This window comes from Arachis hypogaea, chromosome 10, assembly GCF_003086295.3.
Source record: "Arachis hypogaea cultivar Tifrunner chromosome 10, arahy.Tifrunner.gnm2.J5K5, whole genome shotgun sequence".
Classification (NCBI taxonomy): Eukaryota; Viridiplantae; Streptophyta; class Magnoliopsida; order Fabales; family Fabaceae; genus Arachis; species Arachis hypogaea.
This window is the reverse complement of record NC_092045.1, coordinates 110,601,884-110,625,757: the sequence shown is the minus strand read 5'-3', so window position 1 is coordinate 110,625,757 and position 23,874 is coordinate 110,601,884. Positions and strand designations below refer to the sequence as shown.

Below are 23,874 nucleotides of genomic sequence, written 5' to 3'. Positions count from 1 at the left end.
GAAGTTCTATTGCAGACGGTAAGGGATCCCTTACGCATTGTGACAATTGATTTGCAAGTATTAACTGTAGACAGGGTTTCCTTCAATTTATTCAGTATCTTTTGGGATTTACTCTAATAGGAGGTTGGGGTCTTAGTTTTGCTATGAAAGTTTCTGTGATTCATTATTGTGTATTAGTTCTTCTATTTTATTTTTTTTACTATGATGATTCGAAGGATTTTGTCCACATGGGACCTCAATTGTTTCAGAATGTAAATCAAAGGCTAAGATTGAAGACATTTGCGAGAAATGGAACACCTACATATTAGAGAGTAATATTTTTTTTATGCTTTTTAGTGTCACAGTTAAGTGGTTTTGGTATATTGTTTATATATACATTTAATACGATTTCTTTCTACGATACCTTATGTTCTTGGTAAGGGATTAAAGGCCTCAATCTTAAGATGTCTTTATCTTTAGTGTAACTGCCATGAAATTTGCAGGCTGGGAAAATAAATACTCAACACTTAAATGTCTAGTATGATGAGAATCTTTATTTATGACAAGAAATTATCTATGGGTATTTGCTAGATATTGTTCTTTGTAAAAGTGGAAACCAGTTATGACAATCTTCTTCTCATTCCCTTGATTCATTCTTGCATATGGTGTGTAAGAATTTGGTTGTAGAGAAAGCTGCAGAATTGCTTTCTATCAATGATATTAATCTACCTCTTTCACTCAAAGTAAAAGCATTATATCGGAGATAGGCATGACTTGAAAGAAAAATATGCTGACCGTTCTTCAAGGGTTGACAGGAGCTGTAGTTTCCATTTTTTTCTCCTCGGTTGCAATTGGTAGGAGTTGAGCCCGAGACCTTTGAGATGGGAAGGGGGGCAGAATGCCATGTGAGCTTTCAGTTTAAAAGTCCAGGGGTTTATTTGTGCATGTTTTTTTACCAAAAAAACATTTGTGCATGTTAATCCCTTAAATAATTCTGTGAGCTTTACTTTTGGATTTTGGCCTGTAACTCTCTGGCTTGGTTCATGCAGGCGAGTACAAATTCAAGGTCTTTTGAAACTGCTGTTCAGCTTTTAGAGTGCTATTCTTGCAAGTTGCTTCCATGGTGTTCCACTCAGCAAAGCTTATATATTACATTTACTTTGTTGCTGCCCGTATTTGAGTTTTCTTTTCTAATTAGCTGATATGTGAAATTATCTGATATTTTGCATTAGAAATAAATGGGTAAAGTGGTATAAAAGTAGACAATGATATTATCATTGATATGATAAAGTTTCAAAATGATTCGCAACTTAAACAAACAGGACAATTGCTTTGAATTTGGAAATTGAGAGGATGATACTCATATCAGGAAGTTAACGGAATGAATAAGAAATCAAAGGAAAACAGAGAGAATTTAGAGGTAAGATTTACCACATATTGCCTGCTTAGGAGAGCCCTCAGCAGGGTGTTTGGAGTTTGGACACCTCTCCCTTGTGCTCCTTCCGAGCCCTGAGCTGTGAGAAGTAGTCTTGCTTTGTAAATTGTAAATAACTGCTCTTTTTGTTCTTTGGGCAAGTTTAAAGCAAGATAGAGTATATACAGGGATTGCTTTACTCACTGCTCTCAAGAGCGTGTCTGCCTCCCGAAGATAACAAATTTCTCTTCTAACCCATAATTATGAACTTTATTATTGATGGCTCTGAAAGTTGAATTTTTTGGCTTTTGAACTAGGACAGCCTCAAGTATATTTGTCTTGGCTCCAACATGCACAAACATTTACGTAATATTACAAATTTAAATTTTAATAAACAGTGACTTTTTATAATACGTATTCGAATTGCTTCCCTTGTTATAATTAGGGGTATTCAAATCTAAACCGATCCAAATTAAACTGTTCATCCAATCCAATTCAAACCGAAAACCGATTAAAATCACACTAATTCGGATTTGATTGGATTCTATTTTTTGCAAATCCCTGGATTAGATTGGATTTCGGATTTATTTTTCATAACCGATCCAATCCAATTCAAACCGCACAATGTGCTATAAATTATTATTTTATTATTATATTTACAATTATACTTATAACATGTTCAATTTGTTATACATTTTTTTATTATTCATGTATTATTATTATTTAATAAATATTTTATGTTCAAAATATTATTTATTTTAACTAACTATAATTTTATTTCTATTGTGATGTTATCGTTAGCTTTTTAAGATATTGTTAAGACTTGTTATCTTATTGTTGGTTATTTAAAATTTGATGTTGCGACTTGTTATATGTATTTAATTTTTTTAACTAAAAAATCGTAAATCAAAACCTATCCAAAGTGCTTGTAATCGGATCGGATCGGATTTCCAAAAAAAGTTCATTCAATCCAAATCGCACTGCATATGATGATTTTTTCCCTTAAAACGAACCAAACCGCACCGCAAACTCCCCTAGTCATAATCAATCAATTCAAGAGCAAAATTCGATTTTCTATCACTCCCGAAACAAAATTGATTATAACCGATTTCTCTTTCAACTTAAAATCTCCTTCTAAACTTTATCCTGGCTCTGAAAGTTACTTATTTTTTTTTTCAATTTTTGAATCATGGAGGACAATCTCAAATATTTGTCTTGGATTCTAATATGTATAATGTTTAGTATCGGTGCAATATTACACATTCTAATACATAATGACTTCTTATAAAATATGTACTCAATGTATTCAAATTGCTTCACTTTATGTGAAGGCGATGGCACCCATAGTGGGTGCTAGCACAGTTCTTGACTTTGCACCTGCGATTTGCGGGCTGCTCCAAGATTCTCCCGTGGAACACTCCTATTTTCATACTTGCTAATATGGCAGGAACACTTGGCGTGCAGCGGCTCACCCCATCCTTGCATGAGTAGTCTATCACTCCGCCAACAAAATTGACTATCAATTAATTAGAGTATAAAACTTGATTTTCTACCAATCCAAAAAACAAATTCAGTTATCATCAATTAATTCAAAAATAACTACATATATTCTACCAAATATTATTTTTTTATATTTTATATTTTTTATAAGACTATGGCTAACTTTAATAACGGATCCAAAAAATTTTGATAGTAGGACAAAAAAAATATATATATATATATATAATAATTTTTATAATAAAAATATTATGAGTACATATCTTATTGACTCATTTTTTTATTTTTTTATTTTATAATCATTTATGTATGCTTATTTTTAACATATCTTATTTATGTTACAATATTTTTATTATTCATCCAATATTTGATAAATAACAAAGAGAATGTTGAGGGAGTTTACCTAAAAAGTGATGATTTGTTGAGAGCAAACAACAAAACAGAACCATAAAAAAAAGAAGAAAAAACAAGCAGCCAACAACACCAAAACAAACAACAATTGAAACAGAGAATTCGATCAGAGAACCCGGACCCAGAAAGTGTTTGGGTTTTGTCGGTGTAGAAGAAGTAAAATTGATCTAACAATATTACAATACAATCACAACAACAACGTTGTTTTGTGTTGCGTTCTTACCAAGCAGTTGTTGTTGTTATCATCCATTAGCTGTTCTCTTCGGTCTGTAATAATCAGGGAGATTTAAATCCACAACCTCTAAATAAGTATGGAAAGACTATGCTATTTATTAGTAACTACAGTTTTTTTTAATAAACTATTAGTTTATTAATATCATTATTAACATCAATATGTGGAATGTTACAAATTTTAATACATAATAACTTCTTATAAAATATGTATTCTATATATTCCAATTGCTTCACTTTTATATATCTTATCATTTCACATGTCATAATTCTATCACTCTGAGAGCAAAATCGATTATAATAAACTTCTCTTCAAACTTAAAATCTTCTTTTGAACTTTATACTTGATGGCTCCGTGAGTTGTTTTCGACTTTTGAACTATGGAGGACAGCTCCAAGCATATTTCTCTTGGGCACCATTATGTACAATGTACAATGTTTAGCATCCGTACAATCAGTGGCGGATCAGAAATTTCATAAGAGGGGACCAATTAAATATAAAATATAACAAAAAATTAATAAAATATGATCTGTAGCATATATATCAAAAGAGTAATTATAATGTTCAACTACATACTTTAAGATTTTGATATTTTTAAACTTGCTCGACGATGCTTCATGGAACTAAAATCATCAATTATCATCTCTGAAGTGAACAAGTTGTGTCACAAGTTGTTCAATAATATTTTAAACATTACTCAAAGAATCTGAAGCTGAATTTTGTTCATCATATATTCTCTCTTTTTTCTTGAAAAATTAGTGAATTGTTTTCATCTTTGACATTTTTAACTTAACTTGAACTATCTAACAAAAAATAAAAATAATTGCGTATATGTTATTTTCTTAAAAAAAATATTAAACCTATTGAGCAATAACAAATAACTTTAGAAACACAAATATATAATAACCAAAAATAAAGTTATTGATTTACCTTATTATTTTTTTGTTCCAAGTCTCACCCAAAAATAATTCTATTGAGTTTTGCCCTCACTTCAATTTTTGAACACTGTCTATTATAAAAAAATAAATTAATTATTTTAAAAAAATAATATAAATAATACTTGACATTATTATTAACTTAAAAAAATAAAATATATCTATTTGAATCTTTGTTGTGCATTCAATGGTTAATATTTTGCTGTTTACTTCTCTTCAATGATTTTTCTTCGTATATCTGTTTTGGTATGGAAAGAAAATTAGAATGAGAAGAGTAGAAGACCAAAAGTCTGGGAGCCACTAAAAGAGAGAGAAAAGTGGCGCTGATGCCTCTCATGGTTTGAGAAAAATGTTTGAAAAATGTTCTAGTGTTACTTTAATTAATAGTATGGGTTTAGGCTAGTATAATAGAACTATTTTTATTAATTATTAGAATGGACTATTTATTAATAAGAGCAACAATAATTCAAATATCCAATACATAGTGCAGTTTTTAGTTATTTTAATTTATAAAATTTTGTAACTTATATTTTTTCTAATATTATATATAAAAAATTTAATATTATTAATTATTACTATTTACTATTTTTTTTTAAAAAATTTGGGGAACCATGGCCACCTTAGGCCCCAGTGGATCCGTCATTGCGTGCAATATTACAAATTTTAATACATAGTGACTTCTTATAAGATATGTATTCTATGTATTCGAATTACTTCACTTTTACATATCTTATTATTTCACATGTCATAGTCAATCAATCCGATATAAAATTCGATTTTCTATCACTCCAAAAACAAAATTGACTATAACAAGCTTCTCTTCCAACCTAGAATCTTCTTCTAAAGTTTATCTTTGATGACTTTAAAAATTGTTTTCTTCGACTTTTGAATTATGGAGGACAGCCCTAAATATTTGTCTTGAACTCCAATGTGTACAATATTTAGCTATTACAAATTTTAATACAAAGTGATTTTTTATAAGATATGTACTCTATACTGGAATTGCTTCACTTTTATCTATCTTATCATTTTACATGTCATAATCAATTAATCCAAAAGTAAAACTTGACTTTTTATCAATTCTAAAAACAAATTTCATTATCATCAATCAATTCAAAAATAATTATATACATTTTACCGAACATCATTTTTCTATATTCTATATCTTTCATAAGATTATGACTAATCTTCTCTTTTGTTATTGTTAAAAATTAATATAACTAATAAAGCTATTGTTTTAGAGTAATTATGACGATCATTATTAAATATGGTAGCTTGTAACCATAATTTTTAATGCATTTTATTAATTATTATTATACAATTTTTCTGTTACAAAATTTAAAAATAAATTAAATGCCATCATAACATCATATGAATTTTTTAGGGTGTTCGTGGATCGAATCGGATTGGATATGGACAAAATTTCGATCCGATCCGCATTAAAATCATCGGATCGGATCGGATCCAATATCCGCAGTTTTTAAGGTTGGATCCGATCCGATCTGATCCGCAAATGTGCGGATCGAATCGGATCGGATATCGGATATATCCGCAAAATACAAAAATATTTTTAAAAGCTTATTTTTATTAAAAAAAATCAATAAAATTTATTTTTTCTATTCTTTTAAATATGTTTACTCTTAAAATAATATTAAACATACTTTTCTTAAATAATAAATTAAAATAATAACATATATGATAATTATTAGTTGAAATAAAACATAAAAAAATATTTATTTATTTATTTCTTTATTTTTGCGGATACGCGAATATGCGGATACCAACACAAAATCCGCAATTCGATTCGATTAATGTGCGAATCCGATCTATATCCATAATTTTCGAATCGGATTAAGATAAATACCGCATATATAAATTTTAATGATTCATGAACACCCCTATGATAGTTTTCTAGCATGTAGTTGAATAACTATCAATATAGCCATTATTCTTAAATAAATAATGATTCATTTATTTGGAGATTTTACGGTGATACTATAAATCTCCAAGCAAATTCAAATATCATTACTTAAAATATGGATATATAATTGGCTCATTTTTTTTATTTTCCTATTTTACAATAATTTATGTATATTTATTTTCAAGATATCTTATTTATGTTATAATATTTTTATTATTCATCCAATATTTAATAAATAATTTTGGCAAAGAAATATTCTTCGATTATTTGTTAAGATTCAGACAGTATTTTTTCTACAATTAATTTAAGCAGATAGAATTCATTTAATTATTTTTTAAATAAATATCGATATAAGACTAAATTTGAGGTTCACCATAATAATAATAATAATAATAATAATAATAATAATATTTATAATATTTATAAAAATATTATTATTATTATTATTATTATTATTATTATTATTATTATTATTATTATTATTATCGGTTACTCAATATGAATTATAACTCAAACTTAATTGTTCATCCTGATGAATTATAAGTAAACCTTAAATATTATTTATTCTTAGCTATGTAACGGATGAGTTTAATAACTATCATTTCTATTTTTATAACTAAACTGTCATAACATACATTAATATTTTTGATCAATCTAATGTTCAATTTAAAATATTATTTATCTCTCAAAAAGGGAGATTTATGAATTTATACAAACTAATATCATATTTTATGTTCTTACTTCTAATTAGGACAGGCAATTCATATCCTATCCGCAGGTATTTAATTCGATCCAATCCATTTGAGTAGGGTAGGCTATCCGACCCGTTCCGAATAGGTATATAGTAAAAGAAGTAAGAGTTGAACCTACAACTTCTTTTATGTAATGACTTATAATAAATGAACAACCACTAAAACTAGTTAGTTAATTTAGTAATTTAGAGCATTCTTTTTTTATTTTTTATGTTATTAATATGTATAAAATTCGAAATAATTGAATTTTATATTTACTTTGAAAAATTTTGATATTTCTATAGGTAGAGTAAGGTAAGGTAGGGTTTAGAATTTTAGGATGTAGGTAGAATTAAGGTTGAGAAATTCTCAACCTGCGAGTAAGATAGGATAGAGTTTTAATAAAATTTTAAACCCGCGGATAAGGTTAAATTACTAATCCTACTTCTAATATTTTATATTCTATAATTTTTATAAATTTTTATAAATTTTTTAAATACTTATTGATTTGAACTTAGAGTGCCTTTTAAAGTATACCTCGTGGTCATAAGACAAGCAAGAGAGTGAAACTTAATCCCTTCAAAAATCAAAATATACATCGGACAATGTTATCATATAAGAGATGGATGGTAAATTTCTGTACTATTATCTAAAATATTTGACTGAAAAAGAATAGGTGAATTTTTTTAGAATATAGAAAAAGGGGTTGACGATATTATCTACCAATCCTCCATGAATTATAAGAAATGGATAGGTATGAATTCATTCTGTTGTTGATGACAATGCCAAAAATGATATGGGACATCATTTACTTTTTTTATAGCGTACAATTTTATAATTGTGGCTTTTGGTTTGATTATATGCTTCACTTGTTGTGTTGAGCTCTTCCTTTCAAAAAAAACCAAAATTTAAAGATAATAAAATAAATATTAATATAACATGCATTGTTATTATTTATGGAAGTTTAGTTTAAGAATCTTCTTTCTAAGAAGGGAAATAAAAATGAAATCATATATATATATATATATATATATATATATATAGGTGATGCTAGGTAGCTAAAAAATAATTACAATACAAGAATATTATATAAAAATTTTTATTCTTTTGATAAGCAAGTAACATACACTTTTTTATCACTTATTCTCCTCATCACCTACTATTTTGTTGCCTCTTTAAAGTCATTAATGTTCTTTCCAAAATTAATTTCATTTTCTTCCAAATCAAATCTCTAACATCACTCAATCACATTATTATCCATTAAAATACAATAATTCTCTGCAAAAATATGGAAATTAAATTAAAAATTTTTAAAAACTACTATACAACTTATATTTTACATATAGACCATTAAAAAATAAAAAATAAAATATAAAATATAAACAAAAATGAAAAAATAATTTTTTTAAAAAACTATTAACTCTTCATATTAAAATTAATAAATAAGCATACATATGAATATTAAATAAAAATATTAAAATAATTAAATTAATGGCCTATTAGTGCACATATAAAATAATTTGAAAAATACAATAAGACGTATAGTTTAAAAAATATTTTTTTCAAAAAAATTATTAACTCTTCATATTAAAATTAATAAATAAGCATACATATGAATATTAAATAAAAATATTAAAATAATTAAAATTATGGCCTATTAGTACACATATAAAATAATTTGAAAAATATAATAAGACGTATAGTTTAAAATTTGATAATATTAATAATTATAAAAATTTATTAATTATAAACATTATAGGTAGGAAATTATAAATATTATGAATACAAATTATAGATGTTATTAACATGAAATTATGGATATTATGTGTATGAATTTATAGATATTACGTGTAAATTTATTAATTGATAAATTAATTTAAGAATTTGATATTTTTAAATTCAATTATGATAAAATTTAAAAAACATCTGTGTTAACTTTATATTTACATATGTAATAACTAAAAAATGATATGTGTATAGATGTAATATCTAATAAACATGAATTTAATTTTTAGATGTTAGTTATATGTAATTATGGATGTTATGTATATGTACGTGTGAATGTTATGTGTATGAACTTAGTTAGTATACAATATAATTATAAATGCACATAAAAGTACAAAAAAATAGTTTATTACCATACCTCGTCAAAGCTAGTGTGGTTTTTCATATTCTCGAGAATTGGTTGACTGTCAACAACCTCGTCGGGTGAGTCCATCTGTTGTTCAAATTCTTCATCAGTACCTTCTACCATAGGTACCGTATTAAGGTTGAATTCAAATGCTATACTATTTGCAACGATAAACGCGACTTCTTATAAAATTTATTGACTTATACACTATTCTGCTTGCAATGGTATTATAGTCATAATTTTTGAATGATCATAATTAAATTAATGAAAGGTATATATTACAAAGAATCAAGTGTGAGTAAAATGTCTTAACAGAAACAAAGAATTAATGATTTTTTTTTGTATTTCTATTGATTGATATTAAATGCCTTAAAGAAAACAAAGAATCAAGTGTAATTAACTCAATTAATGTATATTATCATTATCGTCCATTCTTCTTATTATTAATATTTAATATATTATTAAATATAAAAATTAAATTATAAAAATAATATTAAGTATTGATTACAAAAATGTCTAATAATAAGAAATATAATATTATAATTAATATCATTAATAAGTAGAGTTAATAAGAACATGATAAGTAGAATAATAAGAGAGTGAGATAAAAAATAAAATTGTATTTAATAATATAAATAAAATAAATTATATAAATTTTTAGCTAATTAGAAATTTTTTTGTTACCAAATTTTTTTCTATATATTAATGGTGAATGATATTTTGTTTGACTTAGGTAGGTATCTTCCAATATGGTTAAAGGGGTCCAGTATACCAGCATAGAGAGTGATCAATTAGTCTAACCACTAATTTAGTTATGGGCTTCACGTTCTCAAACATTACATTGCTTAGAATTTAGAATGTAAAATCTAATTACCTGTATGGATCGCAGTGTAAGAAACTTTCATGTGAGGTAAAGTAATCGGAATTCAGGCATTCATAGCACTTGTGACTAAAATACACATTAATATCATAAAATAATATTTCTTTGAAGATCTTAATAAACTTTAGGAATTAGCTAGCTAAGCCATTTTGCTAATTTCATACGCTTTTCGAGTTTTTCCTCGTCATTTCCGATCCTCTGCATGAAAATACTCAAGATTGAATCCAACGCCACCTACCTCCCTTCCATATCAACGTCATCACACTCAACCCTAACATTTACGTTACCTTTTTTCATGATTGTCACAAATTAATTATCATAACTAATTTTTATAGTCAATAATTATTTTTTTAATTATTTTATTTATCTTAAAATCTGAACTCTAAATAATAAATTTTTAATTTTAAATTATAAATCTAAATTCTAAAATTAATTAATTAAAAATTAATTTTCCGTAATTTTTTTTATTTCCATTCGGTAACTTAAAAAAATATTAAGAACACCTATATATACGAGTAAATTCTCGTAATAGTCTCTGAAATTTATGTAATTATCCGAAATAGTTTTCCAGATCCAAATTTTTTTATAGTGGTCTTTCAGATAAAGTTTCGAGCACTATAATAGTTCTTCGGTGCTAAATCAGCTGTCGAAGTGTTGATGTGGCTATCTTTTATTATGCTGGATAATCCCAACGACTAGGTGACGTGAATTCATTCTAATTTGGTCCCTTCGTCATTTTATAACCCTAATCTTAAATGTGCACAACGTATTTTTCATATTTTTCTTTATCTCTTTTTTTTTCATCTTTTCCCTTTTTTATTTTTATAGAACGAAGGTATGGTTCTAATTAAACAAAATTTTTCAATTAAATCAATTTGAGACTATTATTACCATTTTTAGTAGAAATGAACAACATTTTTAGTAGAAATGAGCAACATTGTAACCAAAACAAAAAATAAATAACAGAATATATTACCAATTAAAACCATCCTTATATGAAGAATTAAATGATTGCTCATGTTCATAAATAAATCAATGTAAAATTCAGGAACTAAAATAAAGAAGAAGATAAAAAATACGCTCTATACATTTGGAATTAGGATATAAAATAGGAGAGGAACCAAATTAGATCCAAACACATTACCGATTAAAACGCTCCTTGTATGAAGAACTAAATGATAGCTCATGTTCACAAATAAATCAATGTGAAATTCAGGAAATAAAATAAAGAAGAAGATAAAAAATACGCTCTGTATATTTGGAATTAGGATATAAAATAGGAGAGAAATCAAATTAGGTCCAAATTAAAATAAATTCGTATCATTTGTCGTTAGAACTGTCCAGCTTGGCAAAAGAGACCACATCAACACTCTTCGAACTCAATGTTAGAAATAATACATGAATCGCTATAGTGTTCAAAGCTTTATTTGCGGGACCATTATAAAAAAATTTGAATCCAGACGACCATTTCAAATCTTTCCATAAATATTAGGGACCATTATAAAAATTTACTCCTATATACATATATACACATTTGATATATCATTTAATTTGGTTATCTTTTATTTTCTATTTTAATATATGATAAAGGTGAAAAAAAAGAGATTATCAGCAGCCAGCCACGAATCCGTATTTGATATATATCACCAATAATAATAATAATACGTATTTTAAATGTTTGTAATATAGGAAGATTAAGTATTATTTAAAAATTATTAGTTTAAATTTTTAAAATATTTAATTTATTTTGATTTTGTTTATCTAATTACTAAATTGAATTTTATATTTATGAGTTTAGAATTTTTTATGTTTAACTTAGTAACATGTTATAAATATTTCCTAAACTATTATACTCTTCGTAGAGAGATATTTGAAGAATGTCAAAGCACTTTTTGATTTCGCGATAAAACTATGGTATGGGCAAGTAAGGTTGAACGAGTCATTCTCTTGTTATTTCGGAGAATTGGATAAAAGGTTGAGTGATTCCCTTTAATTCAATTCGCAAACTATGGTGTGAACAAACTAAATTGAGTGAATTCTTTTCTTGTTGCATCAAAAAATTGGATAAAAAATTTGATTCTCTTAATATTCAATTTCAATATATCCTTTTTATTTTCTATTTTAATTTATCTTTTTTTATTCAATTCCAATCATTATCTTATTTATATTTTTTTGTTTCGTATCAAATAATAATTTGATAACAATACATACATTTTCCTTCATCCGTGATACAAATTTGAGATTTCTAGTTTTTTTTTTTAAGAACTAAATTGATTATTCGTGACTATTTGGACTATAATCTTAAATAAAATTATCAACACAAATCTCTCTTACATTTTTCCATTAAAAATTTTGCATGACTTTGAATTCCTTAATTATCTAAAAAATAGAAAAACACATCATAATTGAATGAGAATTATCCGGTTCGTTGTTGGCTCAAAAGAGTCAAACATGCAACACACATTTCATTTCTAATTATATGAACCAGAGTAGACTAATACCAATATATTTGATTGGTTTAATTGATGATCTCTGATCTCTTTGGAATTTTACATCCACAAAGTTACCACATTACACGGCAACACCTTTGAAGGAGTCACTGGTTCAGTTTCCTTACACATTAAAAAATCCACACACACAAACACACCAATCTCTAAATGTTTAAAAGCCCCATACCGGTGCCGATAACTTAGGCCACTGCACATGCTTATTTCCTTCAAAAACTCATTCACTCTTCACCTTCTCTTCTCACACTTGAATTCATTCATTCATTCATTCACTTTCATTCTCTTCTCTCTCCAATTAAACAACAATAATGGCTAACCTAGGCCCCGCCAACACGGCCGGCACCGCCGTGACGCCGACGCCTTTGCTGAAGGACGAGCTTGACATTGTGATCCCAACAATAAGAAACCTGGATTTTTTGGAGATGTGGAGGCCGTTTTTCCAGCCATATCATCTCATCATTGTTCAGGACGGTGATCCAACCAAGACCATCAAGGTGCCTCCGGGCTTCGATTACGAGCTCTATAACCGAAACGACATTAACAAGATTCTTGGACCCAGGGCCTCTTGTATCTCCTTCAAGGACTCCGCTTGCCGCTGCTTCGGTTACATGGTTTCCAAGAAGAAATACATCTATACCATTGATGATGACTGTTTCGTGAGTCTTCTAATCTTTATTCATTTCCTCAGCTTTCATCTTTTGGATCGGTCTTAATTGTCCTCTTATTTTTCGTTCTAAATGGATCACGATTTGACTCAATTTGACTTATGATTGATTTTTTTTGAAACTAAATAAGGTGTTACATATTTTGGAATCAAACTGATTCATGCGTGATCTAAAAGATCTCATCACCTATCTGGATTTATCATGTATTTATCATCTGTTTACTACTTAATTAGGTTGCAAATGATCCATCTGGAAAGGCGATCAACGCACTTGAGCAGCACATAAAGAACCTTCTGTGTCCATCAACACCTTTCTTCTTCAACACGCTCTATGAGCCTTACAGAGAAGGTGCAGATTTCGTGCGCGGCTACCCTTTCAGTCTTCGCGAAGGTGTACCCACTGCTGTCTCTCATGGTCTCTGGCTCAACATCCCGGATTATGACGCTCCTACACAGCTTGTCAAGCCTCTCGAGAGGAACACCAGGTGTGTATGTTCGATTCATTTTTCTACGCAGTCGTGCAATCAAATATATTATTCATTTCTATAACCATTCAAATAATAGTTATAAAACTTTTGTAATATGATAATGCACAAGGTATGTTGATGCTATTTTGACGATTCCGAAAGGAACATTGTTCCCAATGTGCGGAATGAACTTGGCCTTCGACCGCGATCTCATTGGACCGGCAATGTACTTCGGCCTGATGGGTGATGGCCAGCCCATCGGACGCTACGACGACATGTGGGCTGGCTGGTGCTGCAAGGTGCATTTTCCTTACCCTGCTCTTCCCTTCTTTTTTCTCTTAGTTAAAAATAGTTAGATGATTTGATATGTTTGATTAAATTATTCGCTTTATTAGTTAGTGTAATTTACTATGATAATTGTTGTTAACAGGTGATCACGGACCACTTGGGGCTGGGAATCAAGACTGGACTTCCGTACATCTACCACAGCAAGGCAAGCAACCCATTTGTGAATCTGAGGAAAGAGTACAAAGGAATATTCTGGCAGGAAGATATCATCCCATTCTTCCAGAACGTTGTTCTCCCAAAAGAATGCACAACTGTTCAGAAATGCTACATTGAACTCTCCAAGCAAGTCAAAGAGAAGCTCTCAAAGGTTGACCCTTACTTTGACAAGCTTGCAGATGCAATGGTTACATGGATTGAAGCTTGGGATGAACTTAACCCTCAAAAGCCAACCACTGCCAAAGCATAGAAAATTAATCATTTAATAATAACTACTTTGCCAAACAGAGCCACCCACACTATACGTTAATTAAAACTTTAGTCCTTTTTCTTAAATAAAGTATTTACTCTCTTCATCACTTAGAATTTGCGGCATTGCAGCCTGCAATTTACTTTTTTTCGTAACTTCTTGCTTTGAGATTAGAAGCAATAAAGTACAATGGTCTAGGGAGCTGTTTTTTTTTTTGTTATTTTTCTTGTTGTACCTTTTGCTTAATGAGTAGTTCGGGAAGGGCCCTTATATATGTGGCAGCACCGAGTTCCATGTGAGGCAAGTTCATCGGAAGAAAATTAATGTATTGTTCATTTTTATTACCGAGTAAGAATCAATAGTAATTGAAATTAACAGTTGTGTTCAGATTTCAGCTTTCATAATGAACCAATCGTAAACATATCAAGCAAAGAAATTAGATATTTTTAATTTTCAATCTGATAAATTTTTAGTGCCACGAAATCTGCATTCTCATTGGTATAAACCTTAAAATTTACGGAAAATTAATCCTAAGAAACATGTAAGATAAAATAATAACCCCCTAATCCAAAATTTCAAAAACCCCAACTATCTAAATCCAACCACCCTAAAATTCTCAATGTAGTAATATCTCAAAGTACCTCCTTCAATATTATTATTTATAGGTTTAATTACTCTTGGTTCCTATAATTTTACCAAATATACAAATAAATCTTTATATTTTTTTCTTTCAATTAAATCCCTACATTTCTTTTAATTTTGCAATTAGATCATTTTCATGTCAAAAACATTAAAATTAATGATTTTTTTTTAAAAAACATATGGTCAAAAATCTAATTAAGTTCTTAATTGTAGATCCATTCAATTTGCAAAACAAATATTCAATTAACTCTTAATATTTTTTACACTAAAAAAATCTAATTACAAAATTAAAAATAATATAAAAATTCAATTGAATAAAAAAAATATAAAAACCTAATTATAAATTTGATGAAATTATAAAAACTAATAAAATAATTAAACCTTATTTATACGCACGCATCAATGCATCCATATGTGAATCTATGGATACCACTGATTAAATAATTAATATATAGCAACTATTCTTTTTATGAGATTTAGACCCTATTTGGGTAAATAGTTTAATTAAGCTCCTTTTAAAAAAATAGCTTAAATAATAAATATTTATATTAAAAGAAGCTTATAAATAAGTTATTTTGTATGAGTTTTTAGTTTTAAAAATACTTATTTTAAAAGAAATGTGATAAAAAAAACTTTTTATTATAAGAGAAGTAATTTTTTTAAATTCTCTATAAGCTCCCCGAAAATTGCAGAGCGGATTTTGTATAGATATCCGCACATCCGCAAAAATAAAAAATAAATAAGTAAATGTTCTTTTTATATTTTATTTCAACTAATAATTATCATATATATTGTATTATTTTAATTTATTATTTAAGAAAAGTATGTTTAATATTATTTTAAGAGTAAGCATATTTAAAAGAATAAAAAAATTAAATTTTATTGATATTTTTTAATAAAAGAAACTTTTAAAAATATTTTTGTATTTTTCTGATATATCCGATATCCAATCGGCACATCCAAGCTTAAAAACTGCGAGATCCGATCCAATGATTTTTATTGCGAATTGAATCGAAATTTTAACCATATTCAATCCAATTTGCGTTCACCTCTATTAAAAATTATACCAGATACTAATACTACTACTTTTTATAAATCAAAAGTTCAAAAAAATTACCTTTGAAACATCCCAAACGGGCCTTATTCCCACAACTCTTATTGTAATTTAGCCAATGAGTAATTAAAAATAGAGGATCCAAGGAATTTAAATGAGTGAGAGAGAAACAGAGATACAGAGAGAGACTTTTTGCTGAAAAACATGGTTGCCATGCAAGTCACCATAAAAAAATATCTATTTTATGAAACAACAATACATATTCCTAAAAAGGAATTATTGTTCCACATAATACAATTTCCATACATTAAAAAAAATCAGATCCAAAAATCTAACATAACGCAAAGTGCCTTGATCTTGCCACAGCATTTTCCTGTAAATTGTTAAATGATGAACAAGGCACGACTACACAGTCCTCTCTATCTACTTCACCTCACTTTCTGCAAAATTTAGTGAAAACAAATGCTTTCTTTAATAACAAAAAAATATATATTTCCAGGATCTTGAGAACTGAAACATTAATTTCAAGAATCTCATTTTTTAGCTAAGATGTGATATCATTCTCGGTCTTCGGCTTCTTACTTTTAGGTTCTTCATCATCTTCATGGTTGAGAGCTCCATTAACCGCTGCTGGACCTAATAGAGAGACATGTTTGCTAGTAATTTGACGTCCTGCCCTAAGTTTTGGACCCCAGTGTCTTTCTGGATTCGGAAGAAAGCGAACAACCTTCTTCGCTTGTGCCTTGCTAAGTGATGATATTGCCCTAGCAAAACTAGCCTGAAAGGGACACACTAATATTAGTTTCATAATTACAAGCAGGATCATAGGATAGGCCAAGGCCAGATCAGGTAAAAACAATGTAAAACTCTAAGATAAGACCAATTTCCTAGAATTTATGACCTAAACATGCTCCAAGACTATTATATATGCCGACATAACTAGAAACGACAGGTCTCAATTTCGCAGATTAAATACATATATCAGTATTTTATGGTTATGAAAGACATGAACTAATTAGATGTCCAAGTTGACACACTAGGGCATGCTTGCTAAATTAATACAAAGTTCAGCCAAGAGTTCTATGTTCTAAACTATATCCTTCATATTTGCTACTTCTGATTCTTCTATTTCCCCGGCCAAATGAACTTGTGCACACATCATTCACATGCATGTATCAGTTATATACTACCCCTAACTTGATTAAACAACCAATAATTGCTTGTGAGGAGAAGATAGAATAATGCGCCAAGAACAAAAGTTGAGATGCTAGATGTACCTGAAGAACAGGTTCTTTAGCAAGTATGACACTTCCTGGTTGATCTGCTGGCTGAGCTTTCACAGGATGATTCTTTACCTATAATTGAAGGGATCAGTGACCAAGAACTGAAAAGGCAATCATTTCCTATGCCTTTTCCAAAATCAACCCCCCGCCTTCTCCTTCTCTCTTTTTCCACCGGAACCATTAAAAAACAAATAATAAAGGAAAGAGCATTTTATATACAAAAGTCACTCCCATATTATAAAATCATATTCCGCAGGAACCAGAGACTGGATATGTACCAAACAAAAAGGTAAGACAGCAAGAATGACGTTAGTCTCTTACCCAACAGCGCATTATATCCCAAATAACATCCATGGGTGCATCTGATTTAAGCCCCAATGGATTAACATGAGTTCCAGATATACAATAGCCTGCATTGATCACCGCAGAACGGAACATAACTGCTGAAGGAGAAGTGCATTTAAGGGTTGCACAGAGGTTGTGCAGACTCAAAAACAGGGGAACATCTGTCAATTCCTGAAAATATTACAATTATCAAATATTAGAATTGGAATAACTATACAAAGAAGAAAATTTCCACCACAAGGTTTTCAACTGGAATTAGTCACATTAGCACACATCTTAGTCATATCACATCATGTCAAAATAACAAACTGAAAATAAAACCTCAGATATGGTAGTCAACACAGCAGATATGCGATCATAAGCAGGATATCTGTTCTTCATGGATTTCACATCTGACAGTATAGAACCCACCCAATCTTGATCATGGATTGGAGCAGACCATATAGGGCCACCCATAGTGAATTTTTTCCCGCAATCACTGCATTCGTGAGGAACTACAGGACCATAGCCAGGTAAATATCTGACACTAGTATTCTGAAAAATGGGAAAATGAAAATAAGTCCCCCTATTCAATCAAAATAAAGCAATATACTTAAATGGCCATGACAACACGCACACACACACAACAAACAGAAATGAACATTCACCATAACCCCATATTGGTAACGTTTTGCAAAAGAAATGACATTTAAAAAAGGTTCAAAATCCCAACAACAATTAATCATCCCAAGCACAAAAAAGAAGCCACTGGGAAAGAACTAAACAGTTTTTCCTTTCATTGCAACAGGATACATACCTTGGAAATGGTCCTCCCAATGGGCTGCAAATGGAAAGAGTCACAACCAGTGCACTGATAAACATATGAAAGCTTTAGGGGAGTGTTTTTCATTGCACTGGCAGAACTGCAACCAATTATTTCATCTTAGTTGGGATAATAGAATCAAGCAACCTTGTGGAATCATTATCCAAGATAATACAACTTATAAAGTATTTACCATAAGTAAAAAAACACACACAGACACACACTACGAGGACTTACGTGTATATGCGAACAAAAACACGAACGTAAAAGTCCATCTGAACAGATAGCACAGGAACAATATATCGCTTGTAACGATTAGCATGACTCTGCATTAAATGACAAACAAACATATTATACGAACTTGTATGAATAAAAATAACAGTGACGTGAGAGATTAACAGATATTTAAGTGATATAAGAAATTCAGTTGAAATTTTGGTAGGTGAGTTTTTGTAAGTGAGTTTAAAATTTGTATGCCTGTGTTTAAAACATCAGATGTTAGTTGAAAATAAATTTTTATATCAAATTTTCTTTGTATAGAACTTCAATGTACCTCAATGGAAGCCAAAAGGATCCTCAGAGCCATTTCATGACAATATTTTCCTCTCAGTGGATATGATCCATATCTATATGGCAATTGTAAGATTAGTACGCTAATTAAAACTATTATTGAATTAAAAATTTATAATTAATACCAGTATCAACATTACTTTGAATAGCAGACCTCCCCATTTGCCCCACAGAGCACTGCCATGTCTGTTGCAGTGCACATCAGGATACCTCCATCAGCAACAGATTGAACTGCTGAATCCAAAAACACAGAAGGTGAACCATATGGATCAAGATCAACCTGAAAATACAGAAAACAGAGACCATAAAAACTTATTTACTTTCAAAAAATAAAAACAAAACTTTATTAAATTGCTTCAAATTGAAAATAGAATGAACTTAGTTATTATTGCAGGGTCACAAGTCAGGGAACAGTATTATATCGATGTTGAACAAGGTACAACTACACAGTCCTCTCTATCTACTTCACCTCACTTTCTGCAAACTTTAGTGAAAACAAATGCTTTCTTTAATAACAAAAAAAAAATATTTCCAGGATCTTGAGAACTGAAACATTAATTTCAAAACAAATATATTTATTGAATTGCTTCAAATAGAAAATAAAATGAACCAAGTAACAAGTAACAAATAGAAAATAGAATGAACTTAGTAACAAGTAACAAAAAATATATATTTATTAAATTGCTTCAAATATTATTGCAGGGTCACAAGTCAGGGAACAGTATTATATAGATGTTGAACAAGTAACACTAAATAGAATAAGAATAATTTTCAATGGAAAATACATATGTATAACTTAGTAACATCCACTTACCACATCAAATTCTTTAGGGTGGGTTAGCATATATACACGAGCATCAACATGATGAGACTCCACTTTTGAAATTGCAACTGACCCATTAAATTTGATATTCCTTCTGCAAGCTTCCACAGAAACTGTCAGGAGCATAAGGTATGGGTAAGCACTGAGATGCACAAACTTAATGATCAAACAAGACAGAGATCTCAACTCTGAAACAAAAGGTAGGTATCATAGCTACACAGAGTAGACCATTGACACAATTACAGATTTCCCATGTTTTCATGTAAGGCATTACAGAAGATATATTTTTATATAAACTGAAAGTCCTTGAAGCACCTATATCATTGTCCAGAGCAACAACCTGACCAATCCCTTCTACTTCACGAGCATATCTTAGGGACCTTAACCCAGAAGCAGACAATGCCTGTATACAAGAACAAAAAAGAAGTCATGCAGATGATACTTGTTCTACAATTGAGTTGCAGAGAATATAGTATACATATAAAATGGGGAAAAAAAGTGAATATAATGCTATGATGATAAGAACAAGTTAGGCAAAACCTCAAGAACCCTTGGTGGCTTCAGTTCCACCTGTCCTTTCCCTTCTGTGAGATCAGTCTGCTCTCCTGCAGTACTGCAGTCTTCTGCAATTTTGGCTGATCCCTTTACGCTACTGCATGCTTCTAATTCCTCAGGAGATGTATTTTCCTCCACTTCACATTTTCCATTAGATTCATGATTTTCTGACGGAGTTTCTCGAGGTACATTCTCTGCTTCCTCCTTTACAGATTCATTTTCAGTTGCTTTTTGTGTCCCTTTCTTTCTCTTGGACAACGTTGCTTCATGCTCTTGCTCCCGTCTTGATATAAATTCTCTCAAAACAGCAATCGATATATCCCTGTTATTAACCTGATGATAATTTATAAACCAGAAGCATAACATATTAGCATCGCTCCAAAACCACAACATCTAACAAAGCATTAAAGCTAGAAATAAAATAAAATAAAATTTTTCCGCTCAACATTTCCAGTTTCCACCCAAACAAAGGCATTAAAACTGTAAAACATAACAAAAGGAAAGGATCAACGAAATTAGCTCCAAAATCAAACCATCCTTAGTAATTCAATTCAACTGATAAGCACAGAAGCATAGAAAAACATCTCAAACAACTTGAACTTTATATCAGAAGCTAAATTTAAGGTTCTAATTGAGGTCCACATTTTCATCCCTCCCCAGTATTTTTCTACAATGAACATGACTTAGCTTCCCAAAAACCATTGAACGTCCAATCAGGGGGAAAAAAGTCTAATTGAAAACCAAAAAACTTCAAAGGTTCTCAATTCTCGTACTTTAAAGTCAAAATAACAGAAAATCAAATTGAAAAGAAAAAAACATTAGGACCTGAGTTTTGTTATAGAAGACTTCGTTCTTGGCATGCATGAGAATCTCAGCTTCTCCTTCCTTAATAATTTTATAATCATTGAGATCGGTCGACATTGTTGAGCTAATATAATGCAAAATCGAATTCAGAGTATGCTCCTTCTGCTGTTCCTGGCAGTTTACTTGTTCTGTGGTTATGGCGCTGGAAGAAGAACAATATTTCAGGAGAGAGAAGCGGTTTATTGCTGTTATCGTGGAAGTGGAAAGCTTCAGTTGCAATTTCAGAAAACGACCTTCCGCAAACAGCATAAGGAGTTAATTCTATGCATTGCAATTCAAATGTGTAACTGCCAGAAAACCCTACGAAAGAATTTTAAACGAAACGTTTCTTTTCTCTTAAACCCTAACCGGTGTGCATCGGGGACAAATAGGGAGATATCTTAATAACTATCTATCTAATTTAATTGATTATCATATTATATATTGTCTTGAACAACTTTAGTAAATTCTTTGTATAGCCCAGTTAGTTATAACGCAAATGACATAATTTTTTTGTATTTATCTAAAAGATTGTAAATTTGAATCATTCTATTTTTAGTAACACAAAAAAATCTTCTTCTATAGCTTATTCACTTTGAAATGATTTCAAATTCTCTTAGTTAGATGAGTTATACTTTGATTGAAGAGAAATATAGTGTATAGATAAAGAAAAAAATGTTTAGATATTTAAATTAGTATTTTGTTGTAGGAGCCAGTAAAAATATTTAAAATATTTTTTTAAGATATTTTTTAGTAATTAAAATTTAATACATATAATCGATTAAATCATATTATTTTTGTTAAATTATATCAGACAAATTGATTTAATCAAAGAATTGGTAAACCAAACTTTGAATCGATCTAAATTAATATTTTTTAATAAAAAATGACTAAAATACTCCTATTATATATATATATATATATATATATATATATATATTGAAAGTTTATTGTAATTTAAACTTCTGTTGTGGCCTAATTGTAATTATCTATAAACTATTAATGATTTAATCTCATCCATTAATTCTAATGTTTGATGGACGCATAAATACCTCACCCGACCCTGACAATTATCTCGAAAGGACAACGAGACCCCCAAGAAAAAAAAATCCAATTCGATTCCTGATATTTTTTTGGGACTGATTAGCCCCTATGCCAAAAAAATAATATTGATTTTTTTGGCACGGGACCTCGTTGTCCTTTCGAAGTAATTGTCAAAGACCCGGTTGAGTTCTTTTTTTTTTTGTCAAGGTCTCGTTGTCTTTCGAGATAATTGTCAAGGACTATTTTTAGTTTTTTTCTAGATTTAAAGATAATAAAATATAAAAAAGGTGGTCCTCTCTGCTTTTTTACACATGACGTCTTTACAATTTCCACTCACAAAAAAATACTGAGAAACTGGCATCTTGACGAACGTCTGCAAGAAAGAAAAGAAAGGGAAAGAAACCAATTTTAAAAGTTCAACTCTATCATAATCAAAACTCATTATGGCAACCAATTTAAGTATAAACATCACAACTTTTAAAATCTTAATTAATGTTTTCGGTAAATTAAGTTTACAATAATAATAATAATAATAATAATAATAATAATAATAATAATATTTTAATTATTTTTTATAATAGAGATATTATAATTATTTTTTATAAAAATATTAATTTAGACGGATTTAAAATATAATTTATCAATTTTTTAGTTAAATTAATTTATTTAATTTAATTTTAACAAAAATAATATAATTTAATTACTAAAATTATTAAAAAAAAAGACGTTTTAAACTTTTTATTTGAATGATTCCCTTTTTGTATCTTATGTAAGTTAATATTGGGTTTAAAAATATACTTCCTCCTTATAAGATATTACCTTTTTATAGAAGCTGCGAAAATATAATTGTTAGACGGATACAGATGAGTCATAAAGATTATAAATTATATCTAAATTATATGTTGATTTTATAATTGAAATTGAAATAGAAAAATAACTACTAAATTATAACGGACAAATTATAGGGATTTTTTTTAAATTAAAAATATATCATATTTATCGATTTAAATAAACGGTATAAGTATTTTTTAAAATACGTTTTGAAATGCAGTGGGTAAATCACACGAAAAACGTATTTCGAATATACTGCTATCATGTTATGATACATCACGTGCCAGTTATATGTTGGATACACTCGAGATATGAATAAAACTAAATTTCGAATACAGTGCATTCGAGATATGGCTTTAATAAGCCTAAACCTACTGCATCCGAGATATGCACATCTTTGTTGATCAGGGATAGTAGATCTGAAATACGGTTTGGGCCGTATATACTCCCACAGCATCTGAGAACAACGTAGATTGACTTCATTTTTTTCAAACTTTTGAGATTCAACATGTGTGGTTTTGAGAATCTTTATGAGTTATGGCCCGCCGAACATATGTCCG

The 23,874-nt window shown here is 29.2% G+C and overlaps 2 protein-coding genes and 1 long non-coding RNA gene across 4 annotated transcripts; 2 read left to right on the top strand and 1 right to left on the bottom strand.

The window, feature by feature from the left end:
* The first annotated feature begins 751 nt into the window (after positions 1–751).
* Positions 752–1,724, top strand: LOC140175902 (uncharacterized). Its single transcript, XR_011866927.1, has 2 exons — positions 752–884; positions 1,029–1,724. It is a non-coding gene; the product is annotated as an uncharacterized lncRNA (long non-coding RNA).
* A 10,940-nt stretch (positions 1,725–12,664) lies between these two features.
* LOC112716542 (UDP-arabinopyranose mutase 1) lies at positions 12,665–14,909 on the top strand. Its single transcript, XM_025768465.3, has 4 exons — positions 12,665–13,293; positions 13,536–13,786; positions 13,899–14,067; positions 14,199–14,909. Exons 1-4 carry the CDS (start codon positions 12,946–12,948, stop codon positions 14,520–14,522), a joined length of 1,092 nt encoding a protein of 363 aa, XP_025624250.1. The 5' UTR covers positions 12,665–12,945; the 3' UTR covers positions 14,523–14,909.
* Positions 14,910–16,407: 1,498 nt separating this feature from the next.
* LOC112716541 (tRNA (guanine(26)-N(2))-dimethyltransferase 2) lies at positions 16,408–21,853 on the bottom strand. 2 transcript variants are annotated; one of them, XM_025768463.3, is made up of 13 exons: positions 21,422–21,853; positions 20,582–20,929; positions 20,357–20,444; positions 20,033–20,154; positions 19,359–19,498; positions 19,202–19,274; positions 18,886–18,974; positions 18,643–18,748; positions 18,168–18,380; positions 17,823–18,017; positions 17,496–17,573; positions 16,801–16,996; positions 16,408–16,658 (listed from the first exon to the last, which is right to left on the bottom strand). In XM_025768463.3, exons 1-13 carry the CDS (start codon positions 21,707–21,709, stop codon positions 16,642–16,644), a joined length of 1,953 nt encoding a protein of 650 aa, XP_025624248.1. In that variant the 5' UTR covers positions 21,710–21,853; the 3' UTR covers positions 16,408–16,641. The 2 variants fall into 2 exon arrangements, with proteins under 2 accessions (XP_025624248.1, XP_025624247.1); XM_025768462.3 differs by having other exon boundaries at positions 16,587–16,996.
* Positions 21,854–23,874: the final 2,021 nt, after the last annotated feature.